The sequence below is a fragment of the Nomascus leucogenys genome, chromosome 8 (genome assembly GCF_006542625.1).
Source record: "Nomascus leucogenys isolate Asia chromosome 8, Asia_NLE_v1, whole genome shotgun sequence".
Taxonomy (NCBI): Eukaryota; Metazoa; Chordata; class Mammalia; order Primates; family Hylobatidae; genus Nomascus; species Nomascus leucogenys.
In genome coordinates this window covers 112,169,201-112,192,860 of record NC_044388.1, presented here as the reverse complement: position 1 = coordinate 112,192,860, position 23,660 = coordinate 112,169,201, and the positions used below count along the sequence as shown (strand labels likewise).

At 65.3% G+C, this 23,660-nt stretch overlaps 1 protein-coding gene across 5 annotated transcripts in view; it reads right to left on the bottom strand.

Annotated features, from left to right (window-relative positions):
- Nucleotides 1-1,989: 1,989 nt before the first annotated feature.
- Nucleotides 1,990-23,660, bottom strand: part of GPSM1 (G protein signaling modulator 1) — a 31,085-nt gene continuing 9,414 nt past the window's right edge. For 2 of the 5 annotated variants that reach the window (XM_030818173.1, XM_030818172.1), the window contains exons 5-14: nucleotides 23,171-23,294; nucleotides 22,778-22,893; nucleotides 22,030-22,185; nucleotides 20,913-21,021; nucleotides 19,734-19,857; nucleotides 12,028-12,098; nucleotides 11,015-11,191; nucleotides 5,739-5,895; nucleotides 5,046-5,254; nucleotides 1,991-3,576 (exon numbers count right to left, since the gene is read on the bottom strand). In XM_030818173.1, the coding sequence (XP_030674033.1) occupies nucleotides 3,370-3,576; nucleotides 5,046-5,254; nucleotides 5,739-5,895; nucleotides 11,015-11,191; nucleotides 12,028-12,098; nucleotides 19,734-19,857; nucleotides 20,913-21,021; nucleotides 22,030-22,185; nucleotides 22,778-22,893; nucleotides 23,171-23,294 (1,450 nt within the window). In that variant the 3' untranslated portion in view covers nucleotides 1,991-3,369. Of the gene's footprint in view, nucleotides 3,577-5,045; nucleotides 5,255-5,738; nucleotides 5,896-11,014; nucleotides 11,192-12,027; nucleotides 12,099-13,244; nucleotides 13,249-16,679; nucleotides 16,702-18,010; nucleotides 18,017-19,733; nucleotides 19,858-20,912; nucleotides 21,022-22,029; nucleotides 22,186-22,777; nucleotides 22,894-23,170; nucleotides 23,295-23,660 lie in introns of those variants that run through there. The other 3 variants (XM_030818176.1, XM_030818174.1, XM_030818175.1) reach the window with 3 other exon arrangements.

The following is a 23,660-nucleotide window of genomic DNA, read 5'->3' as shown; positions in this document are numbered from 1 at the left end:
CTTCCGTGAGCCAGTGCAGGCCTGAGCCCTGGCCCTTGGCCGCCAGCTGTCAACGAAGCAGTGAGCAAACCAGGCTGCTCGCTGGCCCAGGCAGGTCGAGCGCCTATGGCATGGCCATGTGTTAGGAGCTCCAGGCCCCTCCCCGGGGAGCCACCTGGGCCCCCTTCCCTCGGTGGACAGTGCTCTGGACACCCCAGGGCCCTCTGAGGTGCGTGGGGTCTGTCTCCCAGCCTCGTTTGTGCGCAGGATGTTCCTGTGTTTATGAAAGCGAGCAAACGCAGGAGCCTGTTTATTTGCAGAAGCGTTGTGGGCAGCGTGACCTTCAGCATTAATCACCCGCCACACTCTGGCAGGGAAGAGAATGGGGCGAGGTGGGAGGTGGGGGCAGGACTGAGCACGACAGGGACCCAGTGCGGCCCCTCTCAGCGGGACACGGCCGGGACTGCCAGCTCACATCCGGCCCGTGGGAGGCCGGGGCGCGGCGGCATTGTTCCCAGTGTGCTTGTGGCGTGGGCTTTGCCTCAATTACCCCCTGTACTTCTCTCAGCCAACAACCCTCTATTATTCCCACCCGGAGCCTTCTGTGCCATTTGTGGAAACTGTCCTCCTCTCGGCTGAGCCACCTGCACCCAAGCCTGCTCCTCCTCGGAGGCACTGGCTGGGGGTCTCTTGGGGGCCTGGAAGTGCAGGGGCCAGTGGGGCTGAGCTTGGTTTGGCTGCCTCGCTGCCTCCAGAGGGCCTGGACCAGCATGGGGGGAGGTCCAGGGAGCCGTCCGGACCTGGAAGTGCAGAATTAGAGCGAGGAGAGCCGCTCAGGCCAACCCCTCCTCTTACAGATGGGGAGATGGAGGCCGGTAGTTGGGATGTGCACGTTACCATGTCTTTTCTGTCTGATGCCAGCACTTCTGGGCCCAGGCTGGCCCTGGAGGGACACCTTTCCCAAGGCTGGCAGGTTCCTAAAGACCTATGGCCACCCCCCGCGTGCCAGAAGCATCCCACCAGCTCCTGCCTGAGGCCCCCCGGACCCTGTCTGCCTCCGCCCTTCCCTCCCCACAGCCCCACTCCCACAGCCAGGTTTCTGCAAGTGGCTTTGCCATCCTAATCTGCCACTCTGCACCCCCCTCCCCAGAACATCCCTGCCTCCCGGGGATGGTTGCTGGCCTGGGCATCCCTCGCCACAGCGTGCCTCTCCAAGAAGGTTCCTCAGCCGCACCTTCAGAGGCTGTCCCAGCCAGTGGCGTGGGGGGCACTGCTGCGCTTCCCTGGCTGTGAGCGGTCCTGGGCCCTGCACGGTTACTTGGACCCTGTGCGCATGTACCACTACACGCAAGCTGGCTGGGACCCTGGACCTGGAGTACACGTTGATTCTGGTTCCCAAGGCCCCTTCAGAGGAGGAGGAGGCAACGGACTCAACCAGCACAGGCTGTGGCTGCCGACACGGCCAGATGGGCTGTGACGAGGGCAGCAGGACAGCCCGGCGCAGCTGTGTGTCCCGACGCTGGCCCCTTGGGGGTGCCGCCCACCACAAGCAGCGCCCAGACAAGCCCCAAGACTGCGGGTCTGCCCCCAGCTCCTCCACTGTGGCTCAGTGTCCAGACCCTGAGCCCAGCCAGATCAGACTCCAGGAAAGGACCTCCCTCCCCCGGTGGCTGGTGGGCGGCAGCAGGCTGGGTCCTCAAGGGGCCGTGGGGCTGACCTGGGGGCTGCTGCTTTGGGGGCTGGCCCTGGCCACACAGGTGTCAGCTCAGAGCATGCTCTGTTTCCCTAGGGGCTGGCAGCATGAGGAGGTAGGGGTGCAGGAATCAGTGGTGACAGCAGGCAGCCACTTCACCCCTCTGCGCCCCAGCTCCCCTGTGGTTAAATGCAGTGGGAACTCCATCTTTCTGAGGTCTCAGAGGGCCCAGACAGTGGGTATCTGTGGACACTCTGCACAGTGCAGCCTCTTACCCGGGTCAGGCCACCCCTGGGACTAAGCCCATATGGACCACACTCACTTGGCCAACTTTATTTTTCAGGAAAAACAGAAAAACAACTGTACCTCTTGGTTTGGAAAGGACCCATTGACAACATGGCACACACATGTGAGCAATAAATACGCACGTACATTCAAGTATGCAGGGGGGCGCTACGTCCTGGAGACCCTGTGTTCGGGCACCTGTCCCTGCCCTTGGGTGCGGCCCTGCCCCTCCAGAAGGAGGTCACCTCACCAGGCCCAGGACAGCCTCTCCATCCTAGCCTGAGAGTGGGGCCTAGAGGCACCCTCCTAGATGGAACTGCCAGCCCTGGGGGCTGTGGGGCCACGGTAGGGCCCTCGGTGCTCTTGGGAGGTGCCAAGGCTGGGTCTGGACAGGAGGAGGCAACCTCAGGCCCCTGGGGCCCACCTCAGGCTCCAGCAGGTCCTGCCAGTCTCAGGATCCCAAACTCGGTGCCCTGCGAGCCCCCTCCCCATGGAGAGAGCAGTGATGTCATCTCCCCCAGCTGGTGGGAGAAGGGGGGTTCTCAGATGGGGGGGTCTGCAGGGTTGAGCTGAGTGAAACCTCCCTAGCTTCCACTGACCCCCCTGCTTGGGTGAGGGTCACAGAGCCTGGTGCTACCTCCCACCCTGACTGGGCACTGTTCTCGCTGCCAGCAAGCGTCCCTAGGACCAGGCCCTGCCCTTTTTCCTGGCTTGAGGTTTTGGAATGTCGAAGTTCATGCCCAGCCATTCCCTCTGCTTTAGAGACAGGCCCAGCTCCCATCAAGGCCCCTGCAGGGCCCTGGGACTCGGCGGGGGGGCACCTCAGGGCTGCCCCTGCAGCCTGGTCTGCCATGCCTGGTCTGGGGGGCCTTCTGTGGTTGCTGACCTCCTCTGGCTGGGGAGTGGGGCGACAGGCTTGGAGGGAGCCCTGCCCCGGGATGAAGCTGGAGGGGTGGAGCATGCCTGCCACACGGCCGTCCCAAGACCAGCTCTGGGGGGATAGAACATGGCCCTGTCCTTGGTGGCCCCAAGAAGAGGCTCAGAGACACCTTTGGGGAGGGTGGGGGAGACAGCAGGGTTTCACATTTGGCAGGGCAGAACGGGAAGGGCTCGGGGGAGAGGGTGCGGGAGTCTGACAGCACCAGGTTGGGGCCGACATGCCGAAGGCCCCGTCCGGCCTGCGGCGGGGCAGGAGGGAGGAAGCTGAGGGCCATGGGGGGCCAGCCCAGGATGGAGGCACGCCCTCCCACCACGGGCAGCTTGGCCTGAGCCTGCCGCCCTGGGTCGGGGAGGCCGTGGGGCTGCATGCCTGGTGCCTGTCCTCGGCGATGGCCTCGGGGGGACATGGCTGTGACTGTGAGCCCGGCGTCCAGGAGTGGGGACAGGGTGGGCCTGGCGGTGGGCACAGGGCCTTAGCTCGCACCAGGCTGGCACTGCTGCTGGGGCTCGGGCGGGCCACCTGCCCCCTGCTCCGGGCCCCCGGCGAGGTCCACTCGCTGCTCATCCATGCGCTTGGCCTGCACCCTCTGGATGAGGCTGAAGAAGTCCTCATCCGGCATGGTAGGGCCCCGGGGCAGTACGTCGGGCGGCGGGCAGCGCTGGTCGTCGATCCTGGAGGACTGGGTGGACACAGTGCAGTTGGCGGCCTCACCCTCCCCAGCCCCAGTGGTTGGGGGCGGGTCAACAGCAGCGGTTCCAGAGGCCGGCGTGCACTGTTCGTGGGCTTCCCCGTGTCCACCCAGGAAATTGGTTCTGGGGCCTGCCTCGCTCTGGGGTCTTGTGCTGGGAGCCCCGGCCCTGAGCCCAGTCTTCTGGTGGCCCCGCCCCCACCCCGCAGGAGCCCAGGGCAGGCCCACCCAGGAAAAGCAGGTCCAACGATTCCCACTGGGCATAGGTGCGCCAGGCCCAGCAGACAGTGGCTAGGGCGGTGTTGGACGCCTGCTCCCCAGATCTGCTGATCCCCAGAGACAGGCATGCGTGGCCATCCCTCTGCCCAGCCCTGGAAACTGGCACAGCCTGGGGCTGACCCTGGCAGGCCTGAGGTCTCAGCTTCCAGAGCCCGAAGTGTGGCGCTCCCCAGGGCTCCCCCTTGGGTCAGGCGGCCGACCCCATGGGCCTCGCCTGCTCCAGCGTTCAGGCCAGGGGGCCAAGGGGGCGTCTGGGCTTCTCTGAAGGGCCTGGATCAGGAGGGACGGGAGCTGGTGCAGGCATGCGTGTGGACGGGGGACTCTGGGCCTCTTGGGTGGGACTGGTTTGGAGGTGGCTGGTTGGACGCCTGGCCCCGGGCCGCGGTTTCCTCTCTGCTGTGGGGAGGACGGTGGACCTGGAAACTTGCCGGCTTGGTTCATGGTGGGCCAAGCGGCCTCCCCCCGCAGCCTGTTCCCGAGTCTATGGACCCTGAACCCCTCCCCAGCAGTGGTTGCACCCCACGGGGGTGGCGAGAACCCCCGAGTTTGAGGTCCTAGTTGGGACAGCAGTTGGCTCAGCACTCTCCACTCCAGCCATCCTACCTGGCTCACCCCCACACAGGTGAGGAGGCCATTCCCGGCGTGGCTGCCTGGCTGGAGCCCCGGCCTTGGCTCTGCCCTCTGGGGCTGGACCCTCCGCCCCTGCCATCCGCTGTGTGGTCCCTGGATGGTCCCTGTTTTTGTCCCGCCAGCCGGCTGGCAGCCCTGGGTCCCCCTGCTCTCCCTGCTCTGGGGGTGCTATCTGGCCCGTGTTTTCCCTGCTGGGTGTGGGGGCTGGTGGGGAATCGCTGAGGCCATGAGCTCCCGGACCTGACCCCCCAGCCCCCACCCTGAGTTCCTGCAGGGCGGAGGGGGGGGTGGCAGAGCTTGGGGTGTCCTGGGGTTGCCTTCTGTGGGGGTCTCTGGTGTCCCCAGAAGCCTGGGGTTCCCAGGAGTAGGGCTTCAGGCTCAGACACCCGTGGTCATCCGGTGATACTGGCTGAGTCCCCCAGGAGTCCCTCAAACATGACCTGAGACGGTGGAACCAGCGCCTATCTCACCCTCCAGGACACACAAGTTGCCTCCACACAAGTGGATGGCAAAGGGGCCATGAGCCATGCCCGCCCAGGGCCGCAGCCCACCTGGTACTTGATGAGCATGTTGAAGAAGTCGTCCCCCGGCTCCTGGGGATCGCCGTGGCCTCGGAGGTGCCCTGCGTTGCTGTGGGTGATTCGAAGCCCCGGCAGGCTGCCCACGCTGGCGCGCTGGTCATCCAGCCGGCGGCTCTGGGAGCTGGCGATGAGGTCGAAGAATTCCTCGGTCTGGGGCGAGGCCGTCATCGAGGTCTGGGCTGTGGAGGGGCAGAGGGTGAGGCCTGGGACCCAGTGCGGGGTCAAGCCTGAGGCTTGGGCTGCGGCCACAGTGAGCCGACCTCTGAGCCCAGCCCAGCCCACTGTGCTCCTGGGGCCATGGCTCCTGGGGGAGTCTCCACTGAACGGCCTAGGCAGCTCTCAGCTGCTCCCCCTGCTGTGGCTCCCACGCCTACCTCTGGGGCTTCCAGGGGGTGACAGGAGAACGCTGGTCTCCCACGCCCTGCCCACCCCCCTCCCCGAGACTGCCCATGCGGTCCGAGTGTGTTCCGGAGGGCGGGCTGATGACATGCTTCCCGGGATGCAGCTCTGTGGGGGCTGTGGAGGGCGCCCTCGGTGACGGGGTGCTCTGCAGCTGGCCTGCTGGTCTGCCCCCGAAAGCTCCTCACTGGAAGCAGGACAGGAGCCCTGGTCCTGACCCCGCAGACAAGCCCAAGGGAGGGTCCGGCTAAGGGAGGCACTCACCGATCCTGTCCTCCAGGGTGGGGGCGGCCGTGGCCTCAGCAGCCCCGGCCTGGCCATCGTCCAGGGGACAACGCTGGTCGTCCATACGGCTGCTCTGGAACTTGGTCAGCAGGTCAAAGAAGCACTCCTCGTCCGAAGATGGGGCCCTCGGGATGCTCTGGGGAGGGAGTGGGGTCACCGCAGCCAAAGCTAGCCCCGCAGACCCCCACACGAGACCGGGGCCGCTTGCCCGGGCCACACACACTTCTGAGATCCTGGCCAAGGTCGGGACTCTTACCTGCCCCCTGTTGGCTACCCCTCCCCCAGGACGTGCCACCCACCCTTGGCACCCGCCGACTCCCCCGGACTTCTCCCCTCTCATGGCTGCCACCCCGGTCCAGGCCTCTGTCCGTCACCTGCCCCGGGCCAGCCTCCCCAGCCTGGGCCTGGAACACTCCCCAGACATCCCGGGAAGCCTCCCGTGCCTCCTGTCCCTGTGCCCACCACACCCTGTGTCAGCCCTGCCACGAGCTCTCTGCGTCCGTGCCCCACACAGCCCTCACCGGTGTCTGTGAATGAACTTGAAGGAATGAGCCCGCCCTGGGCCTCAGTCCACACACCCAAACAAGGGATGCTGGAGGGCGTGGTCTCCTGTGGCCCCCCTGAGGGGCCCAGCTGAAGCAGGTCCACCCCGTGACCCAGCCTCACAGGGCCTGGTCTGGGCCCCAGGGCTGAAGCGTGGCTGTGATGGTTCCAAGCCCCGTCCACCTCCCGACCGGTGCTGGCACACCCTGCCTGGCCCCAGCCTGTCCATCTCACGGCTGGTGGCCTCTTCCAGGCCTGCAAGTGCTGGGCTCACAGCTGAACGAGTTAACAAGAGACGCAATGTTGTTGGAGATGGCACCTCCTGGGTGCCCGATGCTGCCTGGAATTCCTGACACCTGACCCCCACAGCCCAGGAGACAGACAGCTGTCTTGACAGAAAACTGGAATTCCCGACACCTGACCCCCTACAGCCCAGGAGCAGGGCTCCCGTCCTGCTTCCAGTTGTCTGCTGGAATCAGCCCAGGGCACAGGAGAGTGAGGCCCAGAGATGTGTGACCTACCCAAGGTCACACTGGAGCAAAAAAGAGCTGGGATTCAGACCCCTGAGCTGAGCCGGGGGCCCTGTGGACAGCCCTGTTTTAGGAGAGACCCCACCTCGCTCTGGCCCCTGGAGTCAGTCCCCAGCTGTCACGGAAGCCTCAGGTACCTCCTGTCCCTGAGGCAGACCTGGGGAGGGAGAGTTCTAGCACCCCCTTCTCTCCGCAGGGCTTTGTCCTGCAGCCTGGCTCAGGCCTAAGGCAACACCCCCACTCCCCCGAATTCCCCAGCCAGGAGGGAGCGGAGAATTGGCCCAGGCTACGGGGAGGGCCACATCCACTTAGGCCAGGGCTCTGGGAGCTGCAGGTCCAGGCAGAGGGTGGCACTGGGGTTGCCAGCATCTATGAGTGCCATCGGGGGGGCCACACAGGTACCTCCCCGGGAGGATGTGGCCTCCTGGTCCAAAAGGGACTGACTCCCGGGCTATGATGACCTTGCGCACAGCTGCGGGGGGCCTCTGTGTCTGGCCCAAGCTGGGCTCCCCCAGGTGACCTGGGGCCCAGGTGGACTGAGCAAGGCCCCTCCCGGGAAAGGCAGGACCCATCAGGGGCCATGTCCCAGGCACCATGGCAGAGCTCCTCTCAGGGTCCCATGTCGGGCAGCCCTCCCCTTCCCTGAGGCTGGGGCCAGCTGTTGAGGGGCTAATGCGTCCCTCACATGGGGGGCAGGGGCCCAAGACCACAGGTGCAAAACCGTGGCTCAGTGCCTGGTACGGGGAGAGGCTCTGGATAGTTTGGGGCCCCTTGAGCCCCTCAGGAGCAGGACCCTGGGCCCCAAGGCCACCTGCCCCTGCATTTATGTCCCAGTAGAACATATCCAGTGGGACTCAGGGTTCTGCCTCCCTGCTGTAACCTCTCCCTGCCCCAAGTCCTGGTTCCCTCCTTCCCAGAGGTCTCAGAGTCCCTCCTTAAGTCTGACTCTAGTCTCTCTTGCTTTAGCACAAGCCCAGTTTCTCCTGCAGAGGAGGGGAATGCACCCTGACCAAGACCACCCCACCCAGCTTCACAGAGGCCTGTGTGCTCCCTCAGCCTCCACCTGTTAGGACGCCAGGGACCCCCGACTCACGTGGATCACAGGCTCTCTCCACAGCAGCGGGGAGCCACGCTGGGTGCTTGGCCACACAGAGCGCGGGCAGGACACAAGGTGCCCAGGGCCACCACCGCCCTGCCCAAAATGCCAAGTGCTGCCTCAAGGCTAGGATGCCTGAGGCTTAAATAGGACCCTGGGCAAGGGCTCGGCCCTCCTAGCACCTGCCCCTGCTCACTTGAGCGCATGCACACACACACGCACACACACACACACACACACACGCACACGTGGGCTCGCACTCACACACAGGCACACTCTGTAAACACTCCACCAGCAAGTGCAGCAGTGAGCCTCCCCCTCCCCGTGCCTGTGGGCGGGCACACCGGAGGGCTGTGTGGGCGGACAGCCTGCTGAAGAGCCCTTTTCCCGCTGACGCCCGGGCCCCTGGGCCTCCCTCCAGAGCTGGGCCAGGTGGGGAAAGCCACCTCTTTATTCAGCCTGACCATGGAGGCAGGTGCAGAGGACCTGGGCGGGTTGCTGTCCTCATCTGGACTCCTCTGTCCAGGACGGCCCTTCCTGCCCCACAGCCCTCGGTGGCTCCCCAGTGCCCTGGCTCAAGGGCCTCCGGGCCCGCTCAGCTCCAGCCTCTGGTTGCTGCCCCTCTGTCTCATTCCTGGTTGGACCCACACTGTCTCCAGCCTCTGAGGCCAACCCTGCCCTGCCCCCTACCCTCCACCCCAGGATGAGTTCTCTGGACCCCTAGACCACACCCAGCCACACCGCCTCAGACCCCAAAGCCCCGAATGTGCTGGCTGCAAGGCTCCTGCACTGTCTGGGCACAGGGTGGGGAGGGGCAGGGGCTGGTTGGTCAACAATAGCAACGGCGCAGTATCGGTATCAGCTGCACTTTGCAGATGAGACTCCAACTCAGAGCTGAGAGCCCTCCCCTGAGGACCCCAGCAGAGGGGGAAGGGGGCCCACCTGGCCACTGATCCCCCAGGGATGTGTTCCCCACCTACCCTCGCTGCAGTCCCCATGCAGGCTGCCACCGGGGTGCAGACGGTCCTTACTCGGCGGCACCCAAGGTTCTGACCTCAGAAAGGCCAGTGGGGTTCAGGTCAGCAGAAAGCCACGAGGCCCTGCCATGTCCTCACAGACTCTGGGAACCCCGTTTGTCTGGGGCCAGGATCTTGGCTGTCCTGGGCGTCCTGCCCTGTGGTGGCTGCAGGGGCCAGGGGAGCAGGGCCCGCAGCAGGTGGGGGCTCCCTGGGGCACTGGCCAAGGCCTCCAGAGTGCTAGGCCAGGCAGCTGGACACTTGGAACTGTGTCCCCTGGCCCTGCTGGCCCAGACCCAGGGCAGTTTGTTGGGGGGACGTGAAACCTGGAAGCTCTCAGGGGCTGTGCTTTCTAGAAAGCCATCTGCCCCCGAGGCCGGCTGACTCTGGTCTGTCCCACACATGCGGCCAGCCTCCCGCTCCTTCCTTGGCAGCCCAGATGTGATGGGCAGAGCCAGCTGCGGACAGGGCAGGTGTCTGGGTCCCAGTCCTGCTCCTCCCTCCAGGCCCAGGGAGGCTGGGGGGGTCACCGGGACCGCCGGGAAGGCCTGACCAGGTGCTCCCTGGGTGCCCTTCCCTCTGCACCTCTCCCGTCAGTGGACGATGGACCCAGCCCAGATGGTTGGGCAGTGCTGGGGCTGAATGAGGGGAGGGAGGCTGTGCCCTGCTGGTGGGAAGGATGGGCTTGGGCAGCCTCCGGAGCTTCGAATCCCAGCCCGGCACCCACACCCCTCTGCGGGTTGGTGCCCACGGAGGAACAGTTTCAGACTATTTCTAGTGGTTTGAACCCAGCCATCCTGTTTGGGGGAGCTCCAGGCTGACCTCTGAACCCGGACTTGGCCCGTCAGTGCCCCTGAACGCCAACCAGCTCCCCCGTGGCTGGGGTGGCCCTGGCACAGCTGACACCTGCCAGGCACAGGCTCGGCGTGTCCCCCGTCCCTCCACCATCCTCAAGTCTGACCACCAGTCTGTCTGTCCCCCGTCCGTCCACCCATACACTTGGCAGTCATTACAACTGCCCCACCCTGTGTGCCACAGCAATGTGGGGGGCTCCTGGCTAGCCCTGAGGACCCGGGTGGCCCCCAGGCTGCGCTGCTGCTGCTTGCTGGGCTGTGACCCTCTGCTCCACTCGTGACCCTGAGCCCAGGTGGGGTAGGGCAGGGTGGGGCCTCCCAGCTACTGACCAGGAGGAACCCTGGGTGGACCTAGCCCCTTGCTGTCCCCTCACCAGGGGCTCTGCAGCCATGCACACGCCACCCAGCTGCATCCCCTCCATGACCCCACTCACTATCGGTCCTGCCCCGGCCCCTGCACCGACAAGGAGAGGCCCCAGCACCTTGGCCCGGCTGGAGCTGAAGGTGCTTCCACACCAGGGCCTGACCATGGGTGTGGCTTGGGGGCTTCCCACCCGCCCCTTGGGTGCCCCTCAGGCCCCTCTGCTCAGGGACCCCCTCTAGGTGTCAGAGATCCCAGGATTCCCCCAGGGACTGCGTTGGCCTCGTCCACCCCTCCGGGGCCCTGGCAGGATACAGAGGCTTGACCTCACTGGCCAGAGCCTCCAAGAGCCGCCTCAGGAAGAGGCACCCCATTGGGGTATCTGTGCAGCCCGGCTCTCACAGTGAAGGCAGCCAGTCCCTTTCAGGGACACGCTCCTGCGACTAGCGGATGGGTCTGGAGGGTCCCAACAAAGGAGGGTGGGGGCTGGGGTCAGACAGAGAGGCCACCTAAAAGCTGGGAAGAACCAGCCCCCAACTGGTGAACAAGATGGAAACGGAGGCCCAGAGAGAGGCGGGGCCTTCCACGCAGAAGAGCCCAGCCCAGAGTCCCCAGGAGGCTCCTCGGTGGCCGGGGCCTCTGAGGCCAGGTGCGACCACAATGCTAAACACTCAGCCCTGCCCAGAGCCCCCACCGGGGTCCCAGGACAGCACTGCACCAGGTGCACCGGGGAGGGACCCCTGCCTCCCTGCAGTGCCCGGGCCTGGCCTGGCCCCGTTGGCTGGCAGTGGAGTTGGGGCGCAGTTGCCAAGCTCTCCTCCCTCTTGGCCTGGCCCTGCTGTTAAAGACGCCTACCGTGCGTGGCACATGCACCCGGACGTCGGCGCTGTCCAGTGGGGAGTGGCTGCCCTCCCGGGGCCTCCTCTCAGTGTCCGGGCCTTCCTGGTACTTCCTGCTCCTCACGGGGAGGGGGAGCGAGTCCCTGCTGGGCCCCCGCCAGTCCCCTGAATGGTGGCTGTCTCCATTCTGCTCCTGGGAAGAGGTAAAGCTGTGCATGTCCTGGGCAATTGTGAACCAATGTCCCCATCCCAGGACCCTGAAAAGAAGGCCAGGCCGCCTCCATTTCATGGACACACACAGTAGGTGCTCAGTACCCAGGGAGGAGAAGAGGACTGGGGCTGTGGGCCCTTGGCTGGGGCCGGGAGAGGCAGGGCGGGGCGTTTGAGGGCCAGTGGCCCCCCCCCCACAAACATCCGCCGGCTTATACCAGCAACGACAGTGACTGTGGGCGTCCTTGGGTCTTGCCCCACAGCAGAACCCTGACAGCCATCCACAACTGAACACAGTCCACACCAGAGGAACCAGAGGCTCAGAGAGGTCAGGCTACCGGCCCAGGCCACACAGCACCCACTGCCGGCAGGCACAGGGCAGGCACAGGGCCAGCCCAGGGCCCTATGCCAGGCAGCCCCCGAATCTGTCTGTGTGGGTTTGCTGAACCCCAGGCAGCGTCTGCACCTGCAGCAGCTGTCCCCACATTGCGTGCAGAGTCCGAGAGGGCAGGGAGCAGGCAGGAGTGGCTGTCCCTGTCTGTGGGCTCCCGAGGGTGTGGTGGCATAGCAGCTGGGTGGAGCATGGGGGCCCGAAATGTGTGAGGACCATGCCTCGCCTGGGGCACAGCTGGCCAGATGCTGAGGGACATGGGTGAGCAGGTGGCAGATGGGTCCATGCAGGGCATCACGCCGAGGAGGGCACATTTATCTCCCAGCAGACAGGGGCTGAGGTGGGTGGCAGTGGCTCTGCCTCATTAACCCTGCTGCCCATGCTCTGGCAGCAGCTGTGCTGACATCGGTCCCGTGTCCCTGGCTCACCCGCTCCAGGGGGAGTCTCAGCAGGTCCCAGGTCTCCGTGCTCAGCCTCTGCGTCCTCTTGGGTCTGGCCCCTGAAGACAGAGGGACCCGGTCAGCCCAGCACCACCCTGGCACCTCGAATCGGGTGAGCCAGGCCAGTCTCTGGAGGGCCAAGGACCAGCCCGGCCATGGCTTTCTGACAGCCAGCCCCGCTTGTGGAGGCGAGTGCCATGTCTGAGTGTCCTCTGCGTCTCCCCAACTGTACTGTCAGAGTCAAAGGGGATAGGTATCGAGACGGGGCGCACCCAGGGTGGGGCCAGGTGGGGTCTGGCTTTGGCTCCCCGTGCTGGAAGGGTCCGGCTCTGGACGGGCCTCTCCCCCGCCACACACAGGGCCTCCCCCGTCAGTCCTGCTGTTCCCTCTGCCTGGACACCCTTCCTGTGGCCCCTGGCCACCTCTGTGAGGCCACCCAATTCCCCCTCCTGAGGGTGCATCATGCTGTGCCCCGGAGGCAGGTGGGGCGGGCCAGGGTCAGGGAGGCAAAGGCCTCAGATGAATCCCCCAGACCAGCTCTGCCGTGGGACCTTCCCCGGGCTCCTGTCCATCCCTCCTGGCCCTGGGCTCACCCTACTGGCCATGTCTCCACCCAAGGGACCCCCATCTCCTCTAGCCGCAGTGGGGTGGTGGGGCACAGCTGCCTGACCCAACACTGGCCAGCTACAGACTCAGCGGAGCCACCAATGCCTGTCCTGGGCCCCCGGGCAGCCCCACAGCCAGGCCCACCTTCAAGCCTCTGTCCCAACACGGCCCTGGCAGAGACGGGTGTCCCTCAGCCCTGCGGGGCCCGAAAGGATTTGGGAGTTTGGGAGAGTGGGCCCTACCTCAGCCCAGCCGCTCCCTGAGCACTCTCAGGGGCCTGTATCCAGGGCACAACAGACCTGGCAGATCAGAAACGAGGCAGCGAACGGAAAAACGGGATGGAATCTGGGAAGTGGGGAATGTCCTCAACCAGGCAAGAAGCCCTGTGGGAAGGGCCCGATGCTGCAGCTGAGAGCCAGCGTCTGCGGGCGCTTCCCTGAGGAGGCGGCGGGACGGATGGGGCACGGCCGCCGAGGAAAAGGCAGCAGAACGTTCTAGGCAGAGGGGATGACGGCAGAACGAGGCTGACACTGAGGACCCTGTCTGTGCTGTCCCTATGCCTGGCACATCTCCAGGGAGCCTCTCACAGCCGGGGGGACCCTGGCCCTCCTCCCTGATCACCCACAGCTCCCACCCCCCCATGCCCACCCTTACCCAGTCTTCCTGGGAACCAAGCGTCCCTCCACCCGTGGACACACTGGACACAGGCTGTGCCCAGGAGCCCTGCACACACCCGGTGTGAGTCCAAGGGCGGGGCCAGAGCCAGCCCTGGCATCAGTGGGCGCTCTGAGAATCCAGTCCTGGCACCTCCAGACCAGCAGACTTGGCCCCATTACTACACCTCGCAGCTCAGTGCCCTCTTCATCAGACTGGGCTGGCAGGGATGGGCTGGGCCGGGCAGTTGCCCTCTGCACTCATCCCCCCGAGGGGCTCAGCTCCTAAAGTGAAGCTGCTTGGTGGCTGCCTGCATCAGGCAGATGTGGGGGGCAGGCCCAGACACCCCCTTACCCCGTCCAGACCACACTGCATCAAGGGTCAGAGTTAGCAGCATGAATGGCCAGGCAGGGTGCCGGGGCCTCAGGTGCACCCGGACCCCACTGTTAGCCCTGGGTTCTGGGCCCTGCGGGGGAACACAACATCCACAGAGGGAGAGCGCCGGCTCAGCTCAGGCGGGCAGTCACTCAGTCATTTCAGGCACTGGGCCCCACACACAGCCCCTCCCAGCCTCACCTGCACAGCTGAATCACTCAGCCAACATCCCCCTGACCCCAGCCTCAGCGGGACCCTGATTTAAATATGAGCCTGGCCCCGACCATGAGGGAGGGAGGAAATGGGCCAGAGTGTCACGGTCTCTCAGGGTCTCCCTTACAGGCCCACGCTGTGGATGAGAACAGGCCTGGGTCTTGCTGGGGGGCTGCTGTCTGAGCATTGTGCCATCAAATGGAGTCCAAGCCTCCACCCGCAACTGGGAAGGGGGTCCTGCCCCCACCTAGTGAATGGCAGTGATGAGGATGCGCTGGGGGCTTCAGACAGCTAAGAAGGCACCTGATGGACAGCAAGGTGCTCCTTATGGGGCAGAGGGGAGCTCCTGGCCCGGCCTGGCTGCTGGCAGCCTCTTCCTGAGTCTGTCCATGTGACCCGTTTAAATGGTGAGCATCCTAAACGCGGCTGGGGGGAAGGGGACAGGAGCAGAGGGAGCTGAGGACTTGGGGGCCCAGGCTGGTCCTCCGCCTCCAGCCTGCTGGCCCCAGACCAGCCCACAGCGAATGCCTAGGGCTTCATGAGAGCTGGGCAGGGATTGGGAACTGGCTGAGTGTGGGCTGTGCGCTTCCCTGGCCTGGCCTCGCCTGGGCTCCGAGGACACAGCCTGAGCTCCTGCTCTCCAGGGGCCTGGGATGGAAACGTGTGCAGCCAGAGGCACACGTGGGGCCATCAGGGGCCTGAGCAGGACGCTGGGACCTGGGGCCGTCCACTGCTCCTCCCACTCCCAACACAAACGCCCCGGGCAGGGCTCCCATCCCCACCCCGTGGCCACAGTGGTTGGTGGGATCAGGGTTAGCTCCGGCACATTCAGGATCCAGCCAGGCACTGAGGTGGAGCCGCCCCGGCCTCGGGTGGTGCAGCCTGAACGGGACAGAACGGGGCTGGGGTCGACGACCTGTTCTCGGAAGGGCTGCCAGCTGCCCACCCCCACCCAGATTAGCAAAGTAGCTCTGAGGGCAGCTCCTGACCCCACACAGTTCGAGGCCTGCTCCCCACACCATGGAAATGACAGAAGGGCACGTCTGTGCTGTCACCCAGTGAGAGCCCCGCTCCATCTCCCGTGTGCACTGCCTGAGGGCCTGGCTCTCCCTCTGCCGCCCCCCAATGCCGTGGGGGCCTAAGTTGGTTTCCCCACCGCATCCTCCAGGTCCTGGGCCCGGCACAGCTGCTTCTGCCAGGCCTGGCCCTCCACCAGGACGCTGCATGGATGGGCCCTGGCTGCAGCGGCAGCTGAAATGCCCTTCTGAGACACAGCCTGCATCTGGCTCCAGGGCAGGCGCCCTCATGGCCAGGCATGGACGGTAGGTGGAAGGTCCGCTGCGCCCGGCTCAATGCACCTTCTGTCTGCAGAGTCGGCTGAGGCGTTGAGTGTGAGTCCAGTGCCCTTGGCTGAGCTGCCCAGACAGGCCCGTCCCACTGGCTTGGCTTCCTGTCTCTCCCGCCTACAAGGGCAACGTTTGGAAACTTCTCCCAGCACCGCCCCATGGCCACCCGATGCTGACCGTCACACTGTCATCATTTCTGTCCTCATCCAGCTCCAGACGTTTATGTGCAATGGCCAACTCAAGCCCATCGACCATCTTGGCGCCCTCTGTGCCTGCTGGACCTCTCAGGGCAGCACCCGCCCCGCCTGCTTGGCTCAGACCTCAGCAACCCCGATTTTCAGCTGCCCACCGTTCCTTCACGCCCACCTCTGGTCTGAAATCCAGGCAGTCCCTGCCTCACTGCAGATCCAAAGTCCCACCCCTCCTCACTTCCCTGGTGCCGGATCACCTGCCCCTCACCTGCCTGCTGCCCCAGCCTTGCCCCTAAGTCCCCTCTCCATGCAAGGACCGGGGTGGGGGGGTGGTAAGGGCTGGCCTAGGCCTTGCCCCTTCTCTGCTGGGTCCTGACGGCCCCGCCCCATTAGGGAGGGGGTCTCACACAAGGGCCCACGAGGCCCTATCCTTGCTCCGTCAGCTCCAGACAGTCTCCCCGTCCCTCCACCCACTAGGCTGGCCCCTGCCTCAGGCCCTTTGCACAGGCTGTTCCCTCTGCCCAGACAGCTGTTCCTCCGTCTAAGCTTGCGGCTCACTTCTCTCTGTCTTTGCTGGAGCATCATGATCAAAGCCCTAACGCCCCATGGGATGGTGTTAGGAGGTCCTGAGGTTTACATGAGGTCATGAGGATGGAGCCCCATAATGACGAGTGGCCTTAGGAGAAGCCACCAGTGTTCTCAAGCTCCCCTTTCTTCCTCGCTCCCTCTGCTATGTGAGGACACAACGAGAAAGCGCCGTCTGCCAGCCTGGAAGAGGCTCTCGCCAGCGCCTGAGCACATGGTACCCCAACCCTGGCCTTCTGGCCTCCAGAGCCGTGAGGAGGAAACGTCTGCTGTTGCTGCCCCGGCCTGCGGTGCTTTGTGAGGGCAGTCGGAAGGGACCACGATGGTCACCTTCCGAAGCTGCTGCAGCCTGCCTCCCCTGTTCCTATCCGCGCCTCCCCCGCTGCTGTCCGCGCCTCCCCCGCTGCTGTCCGCGCCTCCCCCTGCTCCTGTCCGCGCCTCCCCCCGCTCCTGTCCGCGGCGCCCCCGGCTCCTGTCTGCGCCCCCCCCCACCGCCGCCCGCTCCTGTCCGCGCCCCCCTCCTGTCCGCTCCCCTCGGCTCTTGTCCGCGCCCCCCCCACCCCCGCTCCTCTCCGAGCCTCTCCCATTCCTGCCCACACCTCCTTGTTGGGCTTTTCTTTCTCCCAAAGCTCATCCCATGTGGCTCACTCCTGGGCTGCCCCTTCCTCACCTATCAGCTGCTGGACGCGGCTCAGCGGTCTTGGTGCAAGTGAGGGCCCCAGCAGTGCCTGGCATACGGCAGGAGCCTGGTGACCAAGCAGCGGGCTTTTACTGTGTATCTGCTGCGTGTGGGACCCGGTGTGCCATTTCCCACACACTGTCCCGTCTGGGCCCTCTTAGGCGCACGGACGGAGGGTGCATCCCCCATCCCTGCGGCTGCCCAAGGGACACTGGGCTGCTGGAACAGGCGGACGGTGCTGCAGCCACGCCTGCCTCATCCACCCAGGGCCCGAACGTAACAGGCTTATGGGCCCTCAGGCTCGCTGGCCTCTCACCCCTGCCAAGCTCTGTTCCCAGCACTACTGATAGGCCCATTCCTCAGATGGGGACACTGAGGCACAAGTGGGTCAAGTCACTTGATCAGCTGGCTAGGGCTGGAGCCCGCAGCCTAAACTGCAGAGGATGTTATGCCATGCACATCCCTCACCCCAAGGCCACTCGTTGGGACGTTCAGGGGACTTCTCCCAGGAAGGCTGGTGGCATGCTCCCCCAGGAACTCCTGTGGACCCTGCTCACAACGCCCTGAGCAGGGCCCAGAGGGTGGAGGGCTGAGGAGCACGGTCAGCAGGACCGAGGGCAGTCGCACACCCTGTGGGACAGGCAGGGCCATCAGGGACGGGCCAAGGGCAGGGGGCGGTCCTGCAGGGCTCAGGGCCGGCTCCCTCCTCCTAACATGCCAATCATGCTGCCCACACCAAGAGTGGCAGCAGAGCCTCCGTCCTGCCTGGCACCCTTGCTGGGGTGGGGAGTGGGGCAGCCCAGGAGCAAGTGTGGGAGGCCCGGGCCTGTGCCCTCTGGCCAGGGAGGCGGGGGCTGGTTGCTGTAAGGGTCTCATAGAGGCCACACACCCAGAGGAGCTGGACAAGGGCAGTGGCTGGCAGGGTGGTGACCCCCAGACACACTGCTGGGGCTTCTCTGCTGGCTGGGGAGGGGCCGGCAGAGGGCGGTGAGATTAATACGCTGACTGAGCCAAGCCAAGGCTCTTTGTCCTCCAGCCGCACATAAGTCTCCTTGTGTTTATCAGCTGGACACCAAACCCACCAGCCTCTGCCACGCCCACCGCCCATGGACCATGCCCACAACGACAAGGCCACGCCCCGCCACGTCCCCGCAGGGCTGAAGCCCCGCCTCCAGACGACTTCCTCCTCCCCGTCCACACCCCGCTGGGCAGCGCCCTCTTGTGCCCCCAGCTCTGGCGCCCCCTCCGCACGGCCAGGCTTTAGCGCGGCTCTGCAGCCCCCTCCCCTCCCGCAGCTCGCAGATCCACCCCGCTCTCCGCACCTGCCGAATGGGGAGGCTGCGTGGGTCCTTCCGTGGCGCCCCCAACCCGCAGCGCCGAGTCCAGACTCCCGACCTCAGGGCCCTGCCCCTGCCAGGCTCAGCTGAGCGGGGGTCTCACCCAGGGCCGCCCAGACTCTAGGTGTGCAGCCTGCCTCCCGCAGCGGCATCGGGGCGGCGGCCCCAGCCAGGCTGCCGGGCTGCCCTGGGCGGGGAGGAGGAGGACCCTTCCCCAGCCCTGGGGGAGGAGGCCTCCGGCCGGCTGGAAGGAGTCCCGCACTCGGGGCGGCACAGAGGAGCCAGAGAGGGACAGAAGCTGCATTGTTCCAGCATCCTCCCACTCCGGCCCCCCTTTTCCTTGGCTCCAAGAAAGAAAACGTCGGGAGGACCCAGAGCCGCAGCCTCCGCGGAGCCTTTCCAGAGCTGCTCTCAGCCCTGCAGCCAGTTGCTGCTGGGGTCCCAGAAGGTGGCAGTGTCGAGCCAGGGACACAGGAGGGGTACTAGGGGTGCCGCAGGAGCTCTCGGCAGAGCTCCCCACCCTTAGGAAACCCCGGCCATGGGTAGAAATAGGCCTGGACAGCCTGGGGGGCACATTCCAGCCCATCCCCTACCCACCCACTGCCATCGGTCACAGCACCTGGTCCCACGGGCTCGCTGAGGGCCCCAGAGCCTCTGCTCCTTCCTCTGTCTTCAGCCTCTGCGGTGGCTGACATGCACCCCCAATTTCCCAGGAGAGGTCATCGTCAGAAACCCATGAACACCGTGGCACAAAAACCCAGGGGATGGCTGGGCACGGTGGCTCACGCCTATAATCCCAGCACTTCTGGAGGCCAAGCTGGGAGGATCGCTTAAGGCTGGGAGTTTGACACTGGCCTGGGCAACATAGTGAGGCCCTATCTCCATAAAAGCATTTAATTATTAAAAATAAAGTAAGAAAAAGAAACTCCAGCAGCCCAGCACCACATCCAAGCCTGGTGTTCTCAGCCTGGTCCTTAGCAGGCCTGGGGGGCACCAGGTACGTTCTGGGAGGCAGGCATCCCTTCTCGGGGGCTGGCAAACTCAAGACCCTTGGGGGTGGGGGACACATGGGTGGGGCAGCTGCTTCTCCCAAGTCTGCCCCTCACTCACCCACCTGCCAGCCACCTCAAGAAGTCAGCCCAACCTGGCACCACCCTCCGGCACCTATTGGTCTATTCGCTTTGCAGGGGATGTTCTGTCCTGTGTCTGCAGCACTGCTGACCAGCATGGGACGACCAGCGGTCCATGAATGAGGTCACCACGGTGGCCTCGCGTGGCCTTGGGCCTTGCCTGATCACTGCCCCAGGCACATAGGGCTCCCACAGCCCAGCCCAGCCCTCTGGCTGATGCCCTCTCGCCTCCCAGCGGCCCTCTCCCACTTGGGTCTGAGGACAGAAGCCCTCCCTGCACCGAGTGCTCCAGGGGCAGGTGGGGGTGGAGGCCCTGGAGCAGCCAGCGGGGCAACAGGCGACCACCTCCTGTCCTTCAGCCAGCAGCCCTGCGGCGCCACCCAGGACGCGGGTGGGAGGGGCTCAGGGTGAACCTCAGGCCTGTGCTGTCCTTGAGGCCAAGAACTGGCTTGTAGGCGCCATTTTCTGGCGGCTGCCACCTCAGCCATGCCGGCCCGGCCTCTATACCACCCCTCCGCAGCTCCCGACGCGGTCCGTCCCTGTGGGGAGCAAGACACCCCCACAACCCTGGAACTCACCCTGGGCCTCATAGCCGGCCAGGTCAGGCTTCTCTGAGGCTGCCGGGCTGGTCAGGCGGCCGAGCGCCAGCTGCAGCTGCGCCACGTTCATGCGGGCCGTGAGCTCCCCATGGCGGTCCCCGATCTGCGGCGAGTGGGGTGGCAGAGCGGGCAGGTGTGGCTGGGGGCCCTGCTTTGGGCTCCAAGGGGACCTTAATGGTCCCCAGTATACCCGTCCCTGACCTTCTGAGTGACCTGAACTGGTCAATGACCCGTGGGCCTCTGAGGGAACCAGGACTCACTGTGGACCCGGAGGTGGAGTCTGGGGGTCTGTCCCTGGGTGAGGTGGTCCCACAGGTCCTCAACAGCCCCTAGTCCCACCCCAGAGATGCTCGGGGTCCCAGGCAGCTGGGCCTGTGCCCTCTGGTGCGCGTGGGGCCTGGCCCCGCCTGGCTGCACCTCTCTCAGCCCGTCTTGTGTGCCGAGGCTCTGTGGGGGACCCTCCCAGGAACATCCACATCACTCAGGAACTAACTGTTTGCTTAAGTCAAGCAGAAGAGAGGGTGGCATGGGGTTGGGGGGAGGGCCCCATGGAGCCCTGGAAGGCCCTGGAGGCTGTAGCCTGCACTCAGAGGGACACGGGGGCTGCCTGCTGGCTGCCAGTGGAGAAGCTCTTCAGACGGGGGCTCTGCTGACCTTCGCATGCCCGCCCCTCTCCACCCTCACCTGGGCACCTGCAGGCCTCCCCACCCGGCCACCTCCCACACGGGTCTATGGTGGTCAGTAGGGGCTGGCACCATCTTTAGCATGAACAGGCTCGGGGTGTGCAGAGGGAGGTGGCATGGGAGTGGGTGATGTAAGGACAGGCCAGGAGCCGGGAGGCCCAGAGTTCATCTTTGATGTTCTGCCCTGACCACAGTAGGAAGGTGCTGATGGGTGGAGCCCACAGAGACCCTGTGCAACCTCTCCAAGGAGGAGGAGACACAGCTGCCCAGGAAGGCACCAGCTGGGGGCTGCAGGAAAAACCCCCGGGCACGGTAAACATGTCATCACCAGGCCTCAGAAGGACCAGGCAGCTGCAACGGCCCTGAAAGGATGAGGGGGGCCCAGACACGTAAACGCTCGCTCAGGGCAGAGTGGACCGACCCGTCTGGAGTGGGCTGGGCAGTGCCCGGGGCTTCGGGGGCAGGCCTGGCTCACCTCCTGGGAGATCTGCAGGTGCTTCTTGGCGAAGGTCAGGGCCTGCGCCGGGCGCCCCATGGACACGTAGGCATTTCCCAGGCTCCAGCACGCCCGGCCCTCGCCCACTCTGCCAGAGAGGGAGACCAGATTTATACTCGCCCTCTCCAGGCCTGCCCCCAGCCCCAGCCCCAGCCCCAGCCCCTCCCCTGGTGGTCAGGGCCCCAGCATGACCCTGGCTTCGAGGGTCATCAGGGGCCCCCAGGCCCAAGGGGCATCGACTGGACAGCAGGATAATGCCCCCAGCTGGACCTCCCACAAATTCTGCCACCTTCAAGGAGAAGCCCCAATCAGCTCTGCCTTTTTCCTTCCCATTAAAAGGATTAGCGCACAGAGTCCCAGCAACCTGGCCTGTGGCCGGCTCTGCCTTTGCGGGCAGCTTCTGGGCCCTTGGCTTCGCTCGCCCCCTGGTGGCCAGCGAGCCTCCTCCCTTGCACTCCCTCCACCCTTAGAGGCACCCCCCAAGTCACTGGGTGAGGGGCTTGTTTTTATATTGGAGGGAAATGCGTCCAACAGGAATTTGATCATTTTCACGTGGACGATTCAGTGGCATTTTGTACATTCATGCTGTGCAACCGGCACCTCTGTGTATTCCAGAACTTTCTCATCACCATGCCACAAAGGAAAACCTTGGGCCGCTTTTAAGCCTCCAGGCAGGGCAGCCTTTCAAAAGACCCCTCCTCTCTGCTGCCTGTGAAAGGCCACAGGCCTGTGGCTCTGAGCCCCTTGTTCCGGCCACCACCCACCCCAGACCTGCACACAGGACAGTACTTAGAGGCCTGTGGTCTGCCAGCCTGTCTCTCCAGAGAGTGATATTTACATACATACACGGGTGGTGGGGGCAAGAGGGTGGCGAATTGAGGGATGGGAGGGGGACCCCACCCGCTTGTGCCAGGGGTCAGTGGCCAGCCCAATGTCCACACTGTCTGGCTCAGTCCCCACAGTGGCGTTGCCACTCCCGGGTCACAGCATGGTCAGTGGCAGAGCAGGGGATGGGACCCAGGCCACCTCGCCTGGGCCGCGGTAATTCAGCCTGTGGGCCGGGCCGGGTCTGCCCGCCGCGTCCGTGCCCACGCACCTGTCGGCCAGCTCCTGGGCGATGAGCAGGTGCCGCAGGTGGTATTCGGCCGCGCGCTCGTAGTCCTGCAGCAGCGTGTAGGTGTTGCCCAGGCTGTAGCAGGCCTGAGCCTCCACTGCCTGGTCCCTGAGCTGCCGAGACAGTTGCAGCGTCTTCCTGTGCAGAGTGGCAGGGTCAGCCCCCAGGAGGAGGGTTCCAGGGTGAGGGGTGGAAGGTAAGAATGGGGACGCAGTCTGCCCGATGGTCCCCTGCCCCGGAATCCCTCTGGGGCCTCTCTGGGGTCCAGCTTCATCCCCACCCCCACATGGCCATAGAGCCGGACTGTTGGCCCCAGGGGGACGGGGGGGGTCCTGCCAGGCTCTGGCAAGTCGCCTGACCACCCTGAGCCGCCACTCCTCCCCAGAGGACCTGAGACTGCTGTGCCCACTGCTCAGGCTGAGGTGGGGTGAAGTTTAGGGCTGGGTACAGGACCCTGTGCTAACAGCTGGGCTCCACCTGGCAGGCACTGCTCTGTGGCTCAGGCCAGGAGGCAGACGGCCCAGACCTCCCATAAGCCGGCTCCCCCACCGCCTGCCTCCCCATGAGCTTTGTCCATCTGCCCTTCCCAGGGCAGCCTAGAACCCCACCTTGGCTTCTGAGGAGGGGAGGGGAGGCAGTCGGATTCCCAGCTTGGGGCCGGCACCTCCTTGACGTGGCATCCCGCTCCCCCGGCCTGCTGTCTCCCTGGGAGATTGTGGGGACCACCTACTTGTAGTACTCAGCGGCCACATCGAAGCGCCCCAGGAAGACGTGGGCGTTCCCCAGGTTGCTGTAGGCCCTCCTCTCGGCTGCCTTGTCTCCAAACTCCTTAGCAATGGCCAGGCGCTACGGAGACAGATGGGAGGCCAGGTGGTCATGGCGCAGCCCCGGGGCCTGACGTGGTTGGACAGGGGCTGCCTCCCTGCCCAGGTGGCCAGCCAGAGATCTGTGTGTCCGGGTGAGCAGCTAGGAGCTGCAGGACCAAGTGCAGATGAGGCCAGGGCTCGGTGGGGTGCACCTGCTGTTGGGCCACAGCACTGCGCCCTGCGACCGCCAGGCGGGTGGCTCAGCCCTGCCCCTGCAGCAGCCCGGCCCCTCCACCCTGTCACCCTGCCCCGCTCACCTCCTTGTGGAAGGTCGTGGCCTCTGTAAAGTTCCCCAGCAAGTAGTGGGTGTTGCCCAGGTTGCCGTAGGCCCTGCCCTGTGCCGCACGGTCGCCCAGCTCCTTCACCAGGGACAGGTTCCTCCTAGGGGCCAAGTGCTTCTGAGCCGTGTCCCTCCCAGCCCATGTCCTCACCCACCCCAGGCTAGAAAAGCTGAGCAGCGGCCTCCATGCGGCCCTCAGAGTCATGCCCTGGAAAGAGGGTGGCCAGGGTGGGCTCCACTGTCCTTGAGCTCTGAGACCTGGGGCTTGGTCATGTCCCCCCAGTCCCTGACAGGGGCAAGCTCAGGGGAGGGAGCCTGCAGCTGAGAAAGGGGGGTAGGCGGGCCTGGCCGTCACTGCCCTGGGAGCTGTCGGGAGGTTTGGGGCTGGGGTCGGGGGTCTGGAAGTGTCTGTGGAGCTCAGAAATGCACAGACCAGTCCCGGTCCCTGGGCTGGCCCTGCCCCACTC